The sequence below is a fragment of the Haemaphysalis longicornis genome, unplaced genomic scaffold, assembly GCF_048455015.1.
Source record: "Haemaphysalis longicornis isolate Haplotype H1 unplaced genomic scaffold, Haemaphysalis longicornis Haplotype H1 scaffold_4, whole genome shotgun sequence".
NCBI lineage: Eukaryota > Metazoa > Arthropoda > Arachnida > Ixodida > Ixodidae > Haemaphysalis > Haemaphysalis longicornis.
In genome coordinates, this window is record NW_027526361.1 from 96,010,257 (window position 1) to 96,028,319 (window position 18,063).

The window sequence follows — 18,063 nt, forward strand, 5'->3', positions numbered from 1 at the left end:
CAGCATCCGCACGAAAATTCATGATTTGCGGAGGTAACACATAAAGTCATTAAAGTAAGGAAAAAACCCATGGAGAGAAGCAACGTAAGAATGCTAACGCTTTAGTAGACAGTTTCGTAATTTCTGTAATTTCTGTATACTTTATATAAGCACCTTCGTAAGTAGTGTTAGTGGTCTCTGAAGACCTATCAAAAATGTGGTCGGATAAGCATGGTCGGAGTGTATAGAAAACTGTAGGTTTTAACCTACAGTTTTCTATACACTCCGACCACGCTTCGTGCCGGCCGCTTCGCAGCAAGCTCTTCCACTGCTCGAGGGAGGAGGGAAAAGAAGATGGGCAGTTTGGCGGGACGGGGGGTGGGACTGACCCTTCTCAAAGCTTTGGTAAAGTCCAGCCATGGCGACTTTGTAAAGTGTCAGAGGAAGTGCGGTACCTTGAGATACCCGAAGTGGATCCCGCGTCAGTGGTCTTGTCGTGGTGCTGAGTTAACATAAGTATTTTGTGGGCTGTGAGTCGCTGACGTGTTTTAGCTGCTTAAAAAAACGCTTACGCTGCTTGAGAATTCCCTCTCATGGCTAAGTATCAGCTGTGAGAGGAAGAAGACGAAAAATTCCGCGCGCTAGTAGCTTGCGGGTGAACGAAGAAGCCGAAGGAGAAGGCACTGGGGGAAACGCCATGTCGCTCGCCTTGAGCATCCTAGGAGTTTTGATGCTGATCTTGTTTTTCGCTGTTGTCCTCTACGTGGGCATCAAGGCAGCTCCCGAAGATGAGGAAGAGGATTCCTCAGGCGCTAACACAGCCCCAACGGTTGGGTGAGTGTCCTAAGCTGTATACCCTCGCGGCCACCCGAATGAGAAGCCGAGTGCGTAGACCCATATTGATGTGGTCGACACCGTTTTCTTGAGAACGTTCTTGCTTTGCCCGCGCGCGAATCATTAGGAAATAGTGCGAAGAATACTGCCCCTTTCATTGTTAACACCGGAGCTGTTTAAGCTTGACCTTCTTCCGGTGGCGTTTGCGAAAATAAATAGCAATAAAAAGAAACTCCAGCGGCGCCAGGCGCCCGGCAGGTCCTTCCCGCAGCTGCGTAGGTAGAGCCAGAGTCCTTCAATGCTTACTGGTCACGAAACTTCGGCGCTCGTTTCATATAGGGACCGCGCGCGCCACTACAGGCGCCACCGCCGCACGAAGGTCATCCAGCCGCCGCGCGTGCGGCGTATTGGCCAGCTCTTGGCGTGCAAACGCTTGCTGCTTTTGGTGTCTGGGCGCTGATTAAGTGTTTTTTTTTTTGTAGTAGTTAGCGATGAATAGTCCAGTCATTGTGTATATCACCTGCCTTCAATGGGGTTTTATTTTACGAAGTAAATTACCGTAGACTTCGGCCGCGAGCGGCAATGGCTTCTGTGTGCTCTGGCACAAGCGCTGCGCCGTCGTGTTTACGGATTTTAAAATCTATTTTGCTTCTTTTCTTAAAGCAAAGTTGTAATTACCACATATACGGTAGCTGTGTAGTCACGGACTGCTGCGGGCCTATCGATAATACAATAAAAAAAACTCAAAGAAACCAAGTACGAGTCGTTCAGACTACGCTTAATGAATCCGTTGATTGCTCTGGAATGCACAGAACACTAAAAGAGGTAGCCCAATAGTATTGTCGTTTCGATGAGTGGGTACATACTTGAGAACATCTAAAAACGCTGAAGAAACACGAAGGATCAAAACACGAAGAGATATATGTTGCACCATGTGTCTTTCTGCATCCACGCTTTGCAATACTTGCAAAAACAGGAAGCGAAAAAAGAATAATAAAACTGATTTTATCACAGGCAACAAAACATTTGTTACGAAGGGAGACAAAAGAGCGTGGTCCAGCGTACAAAAATTTATTTTTTCGCGCTGCGATGTGCAGCACACGGAGGAAACAGAATGTTTCCGCGTAGCCAAGAACGAAGCAAAGCTTTTCTGAACGCAGCCAGCTAGCGATCTCCTGCACTACAAAAGACTAGAATGAAACACAAACGTCGAAGAAGCAGTCCGCAGTGTGACGTGCACAGATGAACGTCGATAAAGTAAGTTGCGCGGCGTTTGCTATGGATGCATTACTCTCGGAACGTTATTAATTTCAGATCCATGGAAATAGGATCGAGAACATTGTCGAAGAAACAAAAAATCAAGTTAGCGACAAGGTGGCATCCTTTTCATATCAAACAACATTGCCCGACGGGACGTACGACAAAAAGAGCAAACGTGCGCTCCGGTTGAAACGCCACATAAGAAACCGGAATCGGCCACGCGCGGTTACAAAACAAACAAAACGAACCCTAAGGGATCATTCGCGGAAATATGAAAAGTAAAAGCACAAGGACGTCCCAAAGCTCTTTTACACGCGAGCCTGAGCGCAAGGTAATACAAGTTTGCAAACAGGTAACGAAGCACCGCTACAACCTGATTGATATGACAAAAATCCGGCTTTAAGTTTGCCTTGTACAATTCTAGGTCCACGATGCTCTCAAAATGGTACATTGCTTTTTCCATTCTCACACACAGTGCATTTCCACACACTGTCGCACACTTATAATCGAAGCTGAAATCTCCCGTTGCTTGCCTTGGAATGGCGCGCCTCCAATTCTCACGCAGCTACCCGTCGCTCGGTCAACAGAACAAAGAAACATTTTCTGTGGTATCGTTGTACAAGAATCGACATCCCGGGACGCAACACATGTTCGGCATCGTCGTTGCACTAATTAAGTCGCATCACGAGAGCGCGATATGCACATTAAATTTTTCTCCCGCACAAAACAAACACAACTCGCCGCGGCTCCGCCGTTCGAGCCAGCGCAACGCCGCCCGAGGTGTGACCTCAGTGAGAGGTAGCGCCACCGCGCGGCGGCCAAACGCAGCATATGAAGCTCTCCCATTGAGTTACGGAGCAGTTTCGTGACCAGTAAAGCATTGAAGGACTCTGGTAGAGCCAAGCCTCGCCTAGCTATGACGTCACTGCGCCGACGCCGAGTCTTCGTGTCGCCACGTCGACGACACAGCGCCTCGTGACTCCGCGCCTAGCATACCGTTTAGACTTCCGCAAAACGAGGGTAAATCCCAAGGAACACGCACAGAGCGGGCACTGCCATGTCGCTGCTCGGGAACATAAGGGATTGTTACGATCCAGAGTATCGCGCCGAAGCCGCCACGCCTAAACGACATCGTAGAGCGGAAGATCCAGAGTTCCACGCTCGTAGCGTAGAGTACAAGCCGACTCGAAAATGACCCCGTACTAGGTGTAACGGAGAACGTTCAGCCTGAAAATCCTTTGGTGGCGGGAACGGATGTTTCGCCTCACCCCTCAACATTTAGCATCGCCTGACAATAACATCGCACAACCTAACAAGACTTAGCGAAACATATCCAAACCTAGAAAAAATTGGGCCCATCTCCCCGCGAGGGGGACTCGAGTAAATGCGTCGCATAGGAGGTGGGTGTATTGCGTTAACGTTTAGTGTTTGGGGAGTTGGTGGTAGTGAATGCGTTGTATCAGCAGCTTCTTGACGTAGTTTGAATGAGTCAAGGATATGAGGCGCGTTCGTAGCCTCCCATTCTGTGTCGGCTTTGTGGCGCAGTGGGTAGAGCACCATGTACATTGTGTTCCGCCCGCAGGGTCGAGGGATCAAAACCAGGCGCCGGATAGTCTTTTTTTTATATAGTGTAGGGGGAGGGGTGCGGACTACGACTACGGACGTCAACGCGGGTGACATCGTGAGTTACTGAAATGCTCTGCATTTAAAACTTACCAAAACTGGAAGAAACTAGGCCAACCCCCAGCTTCGCTGTTTCGCCAGCCTTGCACAACTACTGCAAGCACGCCCATTTGTTTTTGGGTAGTGTCTATTATCCCGGGAACCGTGAGAATTGCCGTCAGAAATTTTTCACGGCAGTAGCCGGTTAATGGCTAAGCAGGCTACGCGGAGATTCCATGGGATAAATATTCCCTAAAAAGCCGCGTTTGCAGCTGCCCTGTAGAGCTGCGGTATAGTGTCTGGTTTTAAACGAGATGGCTCAGGTTCGAGCCTGACATTGCGTTTTTTTTTTAGCTTTTAGAATTTTAGATGCGGAGCAGCTTATGGTCGCGCCTGTTCCCTCCGCCGTTGTGCGTCTCGTTGTGCGGCGTCCACACCCCCACTGCGCATGCGCATCCTCCTCCCCCTCGACTCCTCTCCTTGTCCCATCTGCTCCCCCCTCCGGCATTCATCCTCTCCTCTCCGAAGCTCCTCTCCTCCCCGGGATTGCGCAACGAATGGCAACACCTGCGGCTCCGTGTGCGATAATGCGAAGCAGCTTAGGGTTAGAGGCGCGACGGTAGCCGCTTCATACTCCGCTGGGGGCGCCACTGTAGCTCCGCGGTATAAATGACGTGCGCGCGCGCTGCGCTCCCCTCATTCTCCTCACGCAACGCCGCGATCGAACTGAAAACTAATGGGAACTTGAGTCGACCGCATGGCTGCTTCGCATTCTACTCAGGGTTCCCCTACGGGAAAATGGTGAAATTTTTTCGGTTATCGTGATGTTGCTGATACTTTTTTTACTATATGACGAGATCGACGCACAGGACCTCTAGAATGGGTTGTATTACGTTTAATATAGGTCGCGTTCTGTGTCGTTGTACTTGGTTAGATTAGGTTTCTTGCAGTATAGCTGGATTTGGGTTGGTTATTACGCGTTCGGTTAGGTTACGCTAGGTTCAGTGAGATTATGTTATGTTAGGTTACGTTGGGACGTGATGTTATTCAGTAAACTTTAGGCCAGCCAGCTTTTATGGAAATTGTCGTGAGGATTTCCCGGAGGTAATTCTCACGGCTGCCGTGAGATTAGACGCAGCTTTGTTTTTGTCCCATGAAATTGTAGTCTAGAAGCCGGCATGGTCAGATTTTGGCCACGGACAAGCAATGCGCTGTATGTCTGCCGACCTTCTCCTGGCAAAGCAGTTTCAGGTTCAAATCGGTGTCACGAACACCACGCGGCACACGAACATTACCATTCTGCCGGTACATAAAACCTGTGCGAGCCGGATTGAAACAATGAAGTGCGTCCGTGCTTCATGTGTGCACGGTTTCCGGTATCTGAAGTTGCGATACAAAGCGATTTGAAGCTGTTACATTCTACTTTCCTGTTATCCTTTAAAACGACCATCATGAACCTTTTGCTGTATGAATGAGTAGTGGAAGTTAAATCGTTCAGGTGACGGGCAGTGCTAAGCGTGGAATTGGGTTCTTTGAAATATTGCGTTCTGCACTGGAACATCGCTCGGCATCATTTCCCGCTGACAAAGTTACTGTGCCAAGGCTTGCAAATAGTTTTTGCCAAAAAGTGCAACGCGTTTCCACTCTGTGAAGATGAAAGACAGCGAAGCTGTCGGTGGGTTTTGCTATACTGAATTTATTGGTTGTCGTTATTGGCTATCTTCGGTGTTCCAAGCGGGCAAGTTGCTCTTTATCAAGGAGGTATTCGCAGCTACTCGACAAGAGGGAACTTTAGGCGGCAACAGCAGCGGCTGTACGTTGTATTCGCGCCCATCCACGCATCTGTGCGCACTGACGCTCATTCAATTCCCGATCTTCTCTCTCCGACGAACGACACGCGTCCGTACCATGGTGAGCTAAAAGTGAAAGTGATGATGATGGTTGGTGTTTAACGGCGCAAGTCCAACAAGTGCAAAGAGCGCCAGAGAAGAAGTTGTTTAATGGTTGATGAGACTGTAAATACTAAAACCTTCGGGTAGAAGTAAAAGTGACGCAAAACAAAGACAATGGAGATGGTTGGTGTATAGGGCCAGGATGATTACACGTGATATGACAAGAGCTGCAGAAATTTTACGTCAGCTAAACACTTAAGAGCACGTTGACTAGAAAACATTGGCTCGTCGGCTAAAAAGTATGATGGGTGCAGTGGAATGTGTCGTCTGTATAATTCAAGGAAATTTTTGTGTCGTGTTGTGTCGAGTGCTAAGTAACTCGGGGGACGAATTGCAAAGCATGCTTTCCGCACTGGGCGAACAGAGTAGAACCGTGGGCCTGAAAATTAATATGCAGAAAACTAAAGTAATGATCAATAACCTCGGGACAGCACAGCAGTTTGAGATAGGTGGCGAGGCAGTGGAAGTGCTAAGCGAATATATCTACTTTGGCCAAGTTGTGACCCCAGATCCCAACCATGAGGCAGAGATAATTAGAAGGATCAGAATGGGGTGGGGTGCATATGGCAGACATTCTCAGATAATGAATAGCAGCCTACCATTGTCGCTGAAGAAGAAAGTGTACGACAGCTGCATCCTACCGGTACTCACCTACGGGGCAGAAACTTGGAGGCTCACTAAGAGGGTTCAACTTAAATTGAGAACGACTCAGCGGGCAATGGAGCGGAAAACGATAGGTGTAACATTAAGGGACAAGTAGAGAGCGGAGTGGGTCAGGGAGCAAACTGGTGTTAAAGACATATTAGTAGAAATTAAGAAGAAGAAATGGACGTGGGCAGGGCATGTAATGCGAAGGCAAGATAACCGCTGGTCATTAAGGGTAACAGAGTGGATCCCTAGAGAAGGCAAGCGTTGCAGGGGGCGGCAGAAAGTTAGATGGGCAGATGAGATCAAGAAGTTTGCGGGGATAAATTGGTCACAGTTGGCACAGGACCGAGGTAATTGGAGAATAATGGGAGAGGCCTTTGCCCTGCAGTGGGCGTAGATAGGCTGGTGATGATGATGATGATGATGATGTGTCGAGTGCCTTGCATGTGATTAGTATGTGGACTACGGATAGGCCCTTTCCACACCTGCTACACATGAGTACCGAAGTTGCAGTGAGCAGGTGGGAGTGCGTTACATGTGTGTGGCCTAACCGCAGCCTAGCCAGGGCGACTTCAGTGTATCTGTTGTGTGAGTCAGTTGTGTAGCGTCCCAATTGTGAAACTGCTGGCAAAAGTGAAACTGCTGGTAACGGCAACCACCTTACTAATGAAGCATCGGTGGTAACGAGGGGCATAAAACTTTTGGGAGAGGCGTCAGAGGGGACGAAGCGGCAAGTCTCAGCAGCGAAGCGGTGCCGAGTAAATCGTCGCCTCCGAAAGAGACATCTCTATCCTAGCCATACACAGCTACGCTGTAAAAACCACCACTAATACTGCCCATAGCCTTCATTCAACTGTAGATTCACGAAGCTGCGATGGAAAATTTAAGGATGAGCACCACCTAGGCCTTTGTGGTGGTTCTGGCGGTGACGGCCACAGTCCAGCCACGGCCGCTGGATCTCCCACATTTGGTACGGCCTGCCGAAAGCTCCACTCCGCCTGTGAGAGCAGTAGTGTTTTCACTACACCGGTAGTCTTAACCGCTACATGTGTTCATTAAACTCACGAATATTCTTTCTGTCTCGCAGCAAACTTCTTCCCACACGTTTACGGGAGTCCACAACCCGTGCTCCTGAAACCATCAAAGAGTTCAAGATGCGCGTGCTCCTTGCCAAACGCAGAGTGCCGCTAGCGCTTGGCGTTACATCCATGACTGGTGCGTCCACCAATACTGTTTCATTCATTCATTCATTCATTCATTCATTCATTCATTCATTCATTCATTCATTCATTCATTCATTCATTCATTCATATATTCATTCATTATTTAATCAATCAATCAATCAGATACTTTATTTGAGGTATAATGGCCTGCAGAGACAAATACTAAGGCTTTTATAGCCTGGCTAAGTATCTAGTCCGTGGAGTTCAACAGAAGAGTTCAACAGAAGAATATCACAGAATCACTTTGCAAATTTGGAAGCATGGCCTACACAACATTCTCAACGTCTAATGAGCGACGTGTTTTGAAACACAATCGTTAGTTTCTAATAATGAGCAATGTGCCAATAACAGCTTTACAGCGCTATGTGCTTGGGCATAAAGCGAAAGTAATTTGTGCATTGCCGCAGTAATTATTGGAGAGATTTGTGTACTGCTGCGGTAAGAATGAAAGACAGTGCCTACTTAAGCGTTTATGCTGTGAATGTTTTGATCTCAAAACTTCGAAACATGTTTAACTTGTTGACGCAACAGTGACCGCGCACTGTAATAAAAAAGATAAATTCCCTTGCGTCCCTTTTCGTGCAGCGACCTGGGTCGGTGCCGGCTACATGAATGGAACGGCCGAAGCCGTGTTCGACTGGGGTCTCGTCTGGTGCCAGGCTCCCCTCGGTTACGCCATCAGCCTAGTGCTCGGTAAGGGCTGCACCCTCATGTCATAATACGTGCTTAATGAGTACCACTCTTCATATATTTGTAATCCTTAACTTCCGTACTACTGCGCGATAAGAAACACGGACGTGAGGGATTCGAACACGGCGGGAGAATGGTGTGTCGGTATCTCTCACATCCGTGTTTCTTTTATCGCGCAATCGCACTCCGATCAAGAAGGACTCGGGCGGCTTACTACTATCGTAGACAGCATGACCCCTATACAGGAAAAGCTCGTTAATACGAACCGCAAGGGAAGCCATCTCAGATCGAATTAATGAACGTTCGAACTAATGAAAGTGAAGAATAACAAGGCGCCACTCTGCGACGAGGAAGCAGTAGGCATATCGACAAATTGATGCTTAAAAAAAGTCCCTGATTGCTGTCTGCGTTTTGTACTTAACGACAACAACCAGCACTTCTTGCACCAACGAGCGAATATAGCGGAAGCCTTCTTTTTCACCCTCTTCAAAACTTAACAAAAGGCCACCGGCATCTCATTTAGCCATTTCTTCCGTGTGGACAACCGCTTTGGAGCTTCGTATTTTTTCTCCTCGTCGTCACTGGCGGCGACAGCTTCCGCGCTTCTGACGTGACGCAAGATGTCCTCATCTGTTACTGCGCTCGCGTCCACATTGCTTCGTCTTCAAGGAATGCGTCTTCCACAACAGGCGCCATGGGGATTCACAATTGTTTTTAGCAGCTTTTACCTTCTTTCTCCGTGCTTTTCCTAATTTCGTAGGTGGTGATGCCTCGTGTGTAGGCAGCTGGTGCGATTCTTTGGCGGTATTTCCGGCCACAAGCCGCTGGTGTAATGGCGCGTAGTTCGGGTTGTCCCTTGCAAAACCTACTAGCGTTCGAATTAACGGGCTTCATTATACCTAGGTTTCTGTGGAAGCTTAGTGGGACCAAAGCCTACCGTTCGAATGAACGGGATATTCTAATTATTTAAGTTCATTTTGCGAGCTTTCCCTTTACTTTGAAAAGACATTTTATTTTTTTTTTCCCCAATAACAGGAGATGTGATACTTTTCACACACCAGCTCGTATTCGAATAATTTCAAGAAACCGTGCACGTTTCTGATTCAACTTCACTCGAGGGTTATTCTTGGCAACGCAAGCTTAACATATTCATTTGGCGACCGTTTCTGCATTCGTATCACCCGTTCCGCTTCTCGGATAATTTACTGGGTTAAAATAGCGTGTTTACGTGTTGTTTTATTTATTTTACCCAAAAGGCCAGAGGCATTGCAGAGGAAGTGGTTACAAGGCAGAAATACAAAGTACAAAAACAATGTAATTGTTAATAAGCAAGATCCATAATGTTGCTCCTAATTATACCATATTTTTTGCGCATGCGCGAAACAATTGTTTATCGGCAATCGTAACAATTTCTTCGGGAAGGTGGTTCCATTACCGAGATGTAAGTGGCAAGAAAGGCTGACAAAACGTCTTTGTGTTACTCGGGTGAAAACCTACTTTATGACGATGATCGATGCGAGAAGGAAGATAGAGTCCGGGGGGGGGATCGGTTTAAACAGCTACTTCTCGGGTAATTTGTCTGCATTATATCCACGTCTCCAACACCTTAGTCAATGAGAGCTTGCTTCTGGGCTAGTGTTTTAGCTAGTTTTAGCTAGTGTTTTCCTTCTAGTGAAACACTGCGCTAAATGGACCCTGACGGAGACGAAGAACGGCGTGAATGTCAATTTCGCGCAGGTTTTCATAAGATCTAATGCCTTATTCGACCTGCTCATCTCAAACAATTCATCCAGTTGAGCGCTTGTCATGGCGAATGCTGCAATGTTCAGTGAAGGTTGGGAGGCATTTTTCGCATCTTTCGCAAATTAACACTTACTGCTTCAGCCATTTCAGTCACGTGATACACCCCTTCCACGTGCTGCTCACGGCACTGCCTGCGTCGTTGGTGTGCATTTCGGATGAAAGCGGCAGGTTTCGTCCTGCTGCCCTCTTTGCGAAAAAAAAAAAAACGAATTCCATGAACAGTTAGACACTTGGTATGAGTGGTGAATGCGAACACCCCTTCCAGTATGGCGCTGCGAGCAATCGTGCTGTCGCGCCGCTGTTCCCGGTCAGCGGGACGCGTGCTTGATTTGCCCCGCCGAACACTGCACTCAGAGCCACACTGGCAGCGCTTTCAGCGCGCCTCATCGCATGCAACGCGCATGCACGTGTTTTAAAGCGCAGCTTCCTTTGGCTCTTCCCTCGGTTCCGCGGGTGGGGGGCTCTGCTGCTGCTGCTGCTGCTGCTGCTGCTTTCTAGCCGGTTGTGCGCTGCTTACACTGCCAAAAATAACTGACGCCCGCCTTCTTGTGTCTCGGCCGCCGCCGCTGCCGCCACGGCACAACCTTAAAGGGACCCTGCAACACTTCCGATAAACGCTTTCACTCTTTCCTTCGCTTCTGGAAGCACTGCGAAACCTACAGTTATCGCCAGCACGGAGCGGCACTGCGCAATTTGCTCGTCGCACCAGATACGCCTTCCGTTTCTGCTTTGTTTTTGTGGCTTTATTTTTAAAGTTGCTATCGAAAAGCTTTCGTTGCTGCGACTGAAGGAAAACCGGCCGACAGACGCTACATGGCCTTAATAACGTGATTCGAGCCGTCGTGAAACGTCAAGACCGGGAAAGAAATAAAAATATTGTCAGCGCGTTTCCAAGTTATCTAATGGGCATCGAGCAGTAATTTTTGGCTGAGGTACTTTGCGACCCCCTAATCTAAGTACTAGATGTGTTGGGTTCTTCAAACAATTAACATTTCACAAAATTTGAAAAAATTGTTCCAGGGTACCTTTGAATGTACTATGTGTGCGTTGCAACCTGGCCAATGCAGTGCTGGGTTTTATCTTACACCAGATAACTATGGTTCCGGCGGTGCCAAGAAAGCTACACGCCGGATGGGGGGGGGGGGGGGGGGGGGCGGCGCAGGGGAAGAGGGGAAGTTGCACCAGACAACGCTGGAGTGCCAGTACTGTCCCTCAACACTCATGAAGAAGTCTCAGTTGATGGGTCTCTCACGTATCCCGCGCTTAGAGCTGGTGTCGTTTTCGTGAGCAATATTGATACTTTAAAAGTTCCTCGTCACGTCTCGTATCTCTCTGTGCACTCGTAACTGCTCACCGTTTCGAAATATCAGTAACTACGCCGAGTGTTACTACAGTGTAAAAAATGCCCCTCGCCACTTACTTTCAACCCAGGTATTCCACGCTTTATGTTGGTCCCTGTCTTTGCGTAGGATACGGCGTTTTTTTTATTCTACTGCTAAGATACTCTCCTCAACGAGTCGCTTCTCATTCCCAGTCGCCAACACCGATGTCGGACACCTGATTTTTTGCACAATGGTTAATTTAAAGCTCCCGCGATAAAAAAAAAAAAAAAAAAAAGATTGCAGAAATTCAGAGAATTGTCTACTAATGAGTAGCACTGTTATGCCGCTTCTTTTGAGTGAAAGTTTTTTACAGGCATTTTTTTTTGTTTTACTAGATCCTGTCCTACCAATTATGTCCATGTTATTCTAAAAATGCAGGGCGTTACACGGTCCTGGCTTGGGGGGAATATTCGGCAAAGAATGCTACGCATTAAAAACGCCACCGGGCAGCCGAGAAACTTCGGCATACAACTTCCGCGATGGCCGTACCTCAATTGGCCGGGAAAGACATTGGGAAGATTCTGATCCCGCTGAACGGCTTTACGCAAGGGTGGACCGCGTTCCCTGTTGTCAGCGTGGCATTGCGTTACACTCCCCGGAGAGTTCACGCAAATTGACATTCTCACCCTACAAACCCGCAGGCGGGTGGCTGTTCGCCGACAAGACGAGGCAGACACGGGGGGTGACCATGCTGGACCCCTTCCAGCAGTACTACGGCTCCTGGATCGCCGTGCTACTCTGCATCCCAGCCATATGCGGCGAGGTCTTCTGGACGGCCTCCAACCTGTCCGCCCTCGGTGAGAACCAAAGGCCGCTTACCGTATTTGCACGAATCTAACGCGCATCTTTCTTTGCTAAAAGTAGCCTTGAGAATTGCGTGAGCGTTATAATCGGGCTGCAAACTTAAAGTTTCAATGTTCCTCGCTTTAGTTTTATTGCCAGCACGATCTGGATCGGCAGGTTTATGAAGCACAAGGAATTTCTGCTCTCCCATCTGCGGACGTCAAATTAAATGTCGACGGTGATGTACTTGGGGTTGTGCTTCTATTTCAGGGTGGTACAATCGGTGTCAAATTATACTCCAACCTGCGAGTCAGGATCGTGGGCGCGTTAGAGTCGTGCAAATAATGTATACTATTTGCTCCACAACGTGAAAGACGAAGTTCTCTTGTGATTCCCGCTTTATTTGAGAATGTTTCCTGGCTAACGACCCATATGCAAATAAATTGCAAAAATGTGACTGGCCTTTTGCGCTGTCACATAAAGTGAGATTCGAGCGGCAGTTGGCTAGGCATTGCCAGAGTCCTTCAATGCACTCTGGTATTGCCTAACAAGACGCAGCAAATAACGACCATTTGTCCGTTTGCGAGAAAGGACACGGGACTTAAGTTATTTAGACCAGCTCCCAAAAGCTTGCGACCAGAGGAATTTGAGGTTATGACCAGAAACCCCACAACTGTAAAAAGAAGTGAGACAGCATAAAATAGTCAACTCACCGCACGGGTAATAAGCAACGATGATATTTCTCTCATGACAAGTACCAAACTGCTTTCTCAGTTTATTCGTTGGGTGCCTTTATTCATACCTCCCTTTTATGACATCATTGAGGCCAATGTTTATGACCGCAATGACAGTATTGTCCGTACTCCCCTACACTAGAATATTATGTTACAACGTCATCCTGTGGCCACAAGGGGATTGATTGAGGTGCATCCGCCTCAAAAGCGTATGTTTAAATGGGCCTTGAAGACAAAAAATGCAAGTTTAGTTCGTTCGAAATATTGCCTCATTAGAGTAACTCTCACCGTAACCCGCCGCGGTGGCTCAGTGGCTAAGGCGTTGCGCTGCTGAGCACGAGGTCGCGGGTTCGATTCCCGGCCGCGGCGGTCGCTTTTCTTATGGAGGCGAAAAGCAAAAACGCCCGTGTGTACGAGATTTCGGCGCACGATAAAGATCCCCAGGTGGTCAAATTAATCCGGAGCCCTCCACTACGGCGCGCCTCATCGCCTGCGTTGCGTCGGCGCGTTAAAACCCTACAATCAATCAATCAATCAATCAATCAATCAATCAATCAATCAATCAATCAATCAATCAATCAATCAATCAATCAATCAACTCTGACCGTAACGAGATCAGCTGATGATGATCTTCAACAACTGGGAAGAAAACTTGGGCCGGCGCAAAGGGCCTTGGAAAGAAGAATGATACGAGTAACACTTACAGGAAGTGAGCTTCGTGGATCTGGTAACAAATTCGAGTGGATGGTATCATAGCAGAACAAAAAATGCGCTTGGGCTGGTTATGTTGTTAGAGGAGATGACAATGGACCACCAGGGTAACAGGGTGACCGGGGAAGGCCAATAATTCGATGGAGCGAAGAAATAACATAATTTTGGGGTAACGAATGGAGTCGATCAGCGCAGGACAGGAGCGTTTGGAGGTCAATGGGAGAGACCTTCGTCCTTCACTGGTCCTAAATAGGCCAATGATGATGGTGATAATGACAACGACGACTACGACGAGCATTATTATTATAGTGATTATGATAATAATGCAGTGGTGACGTAGTTCCGGTTTGGGGCTTCCGTGGTGTGGGCTGAAACCCACGCGACACCTTGCTTGTGTTGCGTCATATCCGTATTGCCCGCCTTCACCTAAATGGGGCTTGCTTGAAGCTGGCGCCTTTGAAACAGGCACGCAAGATTTCCGCCCCAGGACAAAGATACCAGGGACAGGAAGGCCAAAAATTGCATGGGAGCCGATGATCGGGCATAGCTGTAAGCATGGCAACTTCCCCTTTGTTTTGAAGTTAAAATATTTGAAGTAAGATAATTAAAAGGTGACAACAGCGCTGGGGTTGTCTGAAACATTTATTCATTTTACCAGTTTGTCTGAGCAAGCTGGGTTAAATTGAACTTTCAGTCTGCGCGCGTGCGCGTGCGTGTGTGCGTGTGCGTGTGCTTCTGCGTGTGCGTGTGCGTGTGCGTGTGATGTGATGTGATGTGATGTAGCCGGCCTTCAAATCCCCCCGATCTCGTCAGACACTTGCGTTCACCACTGCAAAGGTGTTCCATTCTACTAACCCCGTGGTCGTTGGTGCCTCACTGCAGGAGACACGGCGGCCACCATGACGCAACTGAACTCCACACTGATTATAGTGGTTTGCATCGGCATCATCGTTTTCTACACGTCCTTGGGCGGCCTCGTCTCCGTAATCTACACGGATATAATCCAAGTGTCCACCACCATCCTGGGCATGGTTAGTAATGAGCTTCTTCTGCGCTTTTTTCCTAGTTCAGCTCATGACTCGTGGAAAATGTGTGTTTTCCCTTCCCTAAGTGCGTGCGCGAATATTTGAACCGAATACGTGTCGAGGCACAGGAGCAATGGCTTGAGTCTGCCTCTGGGTATAAACTGCCAGCTGAACCTTTAACCAATCTGCACGGTACAAGCGAAATTCACCCAAGCCCGCTCTCCTTCCCCGTTAATATCACGGAGACAGGGTAGGGGCGCTGCTACCGGATGAAAAGCAAAACTGACGGAATTGAACTTTACCGAAATATCTTCGCGTAAGCTGAACACGTGTGCCTTGGCAGGAAGCTTGGTAACATGCCGAGTTTCGCACCTTTCTTCACAGTGATATCCCAGTTACGTCGGAAATTTTTGTTGTCAAACGTCAAAAACAAATGGCAATAAACTTTTCGGTCAAGCAGCTACTGCGAATAACCTCTCCTGATCTTCATGAAATGACCCCAAAAATCCTGGGAACCCAGAAATTGTAAACTTAGCCCACGCATCACTCGGACATTTCGTCTACAAAGTTGTTGTTGATAAACTTTATTGTCACACACACACACACACACACACACACACACACACACACACACACACACACACACGCACACGCACACACACACGCACACGCACACGCACACGCACACGCACACGCACGCGCGCGCGCACACACACACACACACACACACACGCACGCACGCACGCACGCAAGTTCGCCTGGAACCTCACCTATGCACTGTGTGGTCACATTATCTGGGATAATGTCATTGTCGATGGTAAATACTGTTTGGAAAAATATTAAACTGAGTAGCCTTGGTTAAGGCTTGCGTTGGCAACAAGTTGCTCTGCCTAGTATCCTTAGATTTGATGTAGTGCCAAAATTTGTGAGGGGCTGTTTTAATGAAGGTACTTAACGTTACATCCAAGTACTTCTGTTTAGCAGGTTTCACTGCTGTCTGCATCATGCGAGACAATTCGCTAATTAGTTTGGAGTAGTGCATATGAGAAGTTCTTTTGTGTCTAAGCTTTCTGAGCCTTGAAATTATGCGTTTTAAGTGTATAATTTTTCTTAATATCCATGGGCTCGATTTGCGTACGGTCGTAATTTTTTGGGAGGAGGAGGAATGCCTTTATTATCAGAGGGGGCATGAATGCCCTGTTGGGGAAGGAAAGGGACATGAAGGAAGGGAGGGAATAATCGAAAAAAAAAGAACAATGTTCAAGGTTCAATCACCTTAAATGGTGGATAGCATTGTAAAGTCCGTGAACATATAGTTCGCAGAAACCGTGAAGAGATAGGTGCGATGATTTTTAGAGGTGTCGGTCCAGGTTATTACACCAGCTTGTAAAGACCACTGGTTAGTGCGTATTCAATAACTTTCTCAAGTACTGAGGGGTCCTCTCGAACGCCTTCCAGGTGCGCTTCTTCATCTCCGGGTGGGGAACCGAGGTCCAATAGTGGCTCGCGATCGGTCTTGAAGTGCTCACAGTGCCATATCAAATGGTACAGGTTAGGGCTACACTTCTGGTCACAATACGGGCAGCGTTGGATGTGCGAGCTGGCTCCGTGGGTCCATTTATGTAGTACATGAGGGGTTAGGGCCGTGTTAGCGTAAATCTTATTAGCTACCACCTCGCCCGAGCGTGTGAGCGTCTTGAACGGGCCCAGCACACCCACCGGGGTGGTATCTTGAAGCCTCTTGCGACTCTCTGCCTTGAATTTCCGCAGATGAAGTTGCCAGTCTGGTCGTGGTAGGTGTTGCAATGGGGCACTGGAAACCACTGGAGGTGTGTCAAGTCTCTCCCGGGCGGCGGTGTGAGCCGCGTGGTTGCCATGTGCCCCAGGCGTGTGTCCCGGGGACCAGACGATGCGGATGGTGATGCCTTCCAGTTGAAGGTCTCGGATGGCATGTAGTATATTCGTGGCCGTATAATTAGGTGAAAATGTTTGGTTCAATTCTTTAAGGGCGACGTGAGAATCTGTAATGATGCGACATTTCCGGGATGAGAGTGCGTCACAATTGTCGCGGATGGAATGGACAGCCCCCAGGACACCCATAAGTTCAGCTTCTTCAGCTAGGCCATATGTATTGGAGATCTTCCGGGAACCATTTAGCAAGGGGGCGTCCGAAGATGTCCATGCAATCGCAGCCTCATTGCCGCGCACGGCGGCGTCCGTGAAGATGTCGACTTCGTTCTCCATCTTGTCGTTCTGGATAGTGCGAACGTATAACTCACGTGCTCTCACCTGCCGCCGAGGTATAGGGCGACGCCGAGGGATGCCAATCGCAGGTCGCTCCCAGGGCGGGAGGGACAATGGGTAACAAGTGGGGTCGAATTTACTGTTCATATAGTCCCATGATCCGATAGCCTTGCCTTGGGGGGACTGCTCAAGATGTTCCTTGAGACGTAGCTTGGTCTTTTCGATGAGGGTATCAAGGTTGGGAAGGGGTACAATTTTGCGAAGAATCTCTACGGGGGTGAATTGAGGAAGACCACTAATTGTACGGAGAAGGTGCCGATTTAATATATGAAGATCCTTTACGTGAGCTGGGCGAAGATCACACACTGGAAAGCCGTAAGTGAGGCGCCCGTGTGCTATTGCACGGCCAAGCATTGTACATGCCTGCTGACGGGCACCAGCAAACTTATTGGAGAGGCGGAGGATGGCGTGCAAGGGTTGCGCCAAGTTGCTTTCAGATGAAGGATCCATTTACGGGGGCCATTGCAACTGCTAATGGGAAGGCCGAGGAGACGGATGGTGCCGTTATGAGAATCCAGCTGCGTATCCCCGATCTGGATGGAAATGATTTGATCTGAATTTGTGCGATTTTTGCCGTCAACGCTGAGTAGCTCTGTTTTAGTGGGTGATAGCCGCAGTTGAAACTGGGAAACGGAGCGTTCAAGGCTCAATACGGCAGCCTGCAGTTCCGTTTGCATGGGATCTTTAGAGGGATAGTCTTTAGCTTCTGTCCAGACCACTACGTCGTCCGCATAAAAGGCAAACCGAGCAGCAGTGTCTTGTTCAAGTGTTCGTGCCACCCGATTCATGGCTAGGTTAAACAAAATTGGAGCTAAGGTGGAGCCTTGTGGAACACCGCGATCTAAATAGAATGTGGTCGGCTGGTGTATGGAAGCATTTAGTCGAATGGGTCGATGCTGAAGGAAATTTCGTACCCAATTTTGAGCGTTTCGACTGGGGAACGCACTAGCCAATTCTTGCAATATGCCCGATTGACTAACATTATCGAAAGCTTTGTGAATGTCCAGTGCAATCACATAATCTGGCAAATCCTTGCGAGCAGTTCTGTTAATGACGCGACGTAGTAGCCATAG

General features: G+C 48.3%; 1 protein-coding gene across 1 annotated transcript in view; it reads left to right on the forward strand.

Annotated features, from left to right (window-relative positions):
• The first annotated feature begins 676 nt into the window (after nt 1-676).
• The window catches only part of LOC144179857 (uncharacterized), a 114,637-nt gene continuing 97,250 nt past the window's right edge, over nt 677-18,063 (forward strand). Inside the window, exons 1-5 of the mRNA XM_077708283.1 lie at nt 677-813; nt 7,423-7,550; nt 8,144-8,251; nt 12,075-12,230; nt 14,544-14,692. Coding sequence (XP_077564409.1) covers nt 677-813; nt 7,423-7,550; nt 8,144-8,251; nt 12,075-12,230; nt 14,544-14,692 — 678 coding nt within the window. The remainder of the gene's footprint in view (nt 814-7,422; nt 7,551-8,143; nt 8,252-12,074; nt 12,231-14,543; nt 14,693-18,063) is intronic.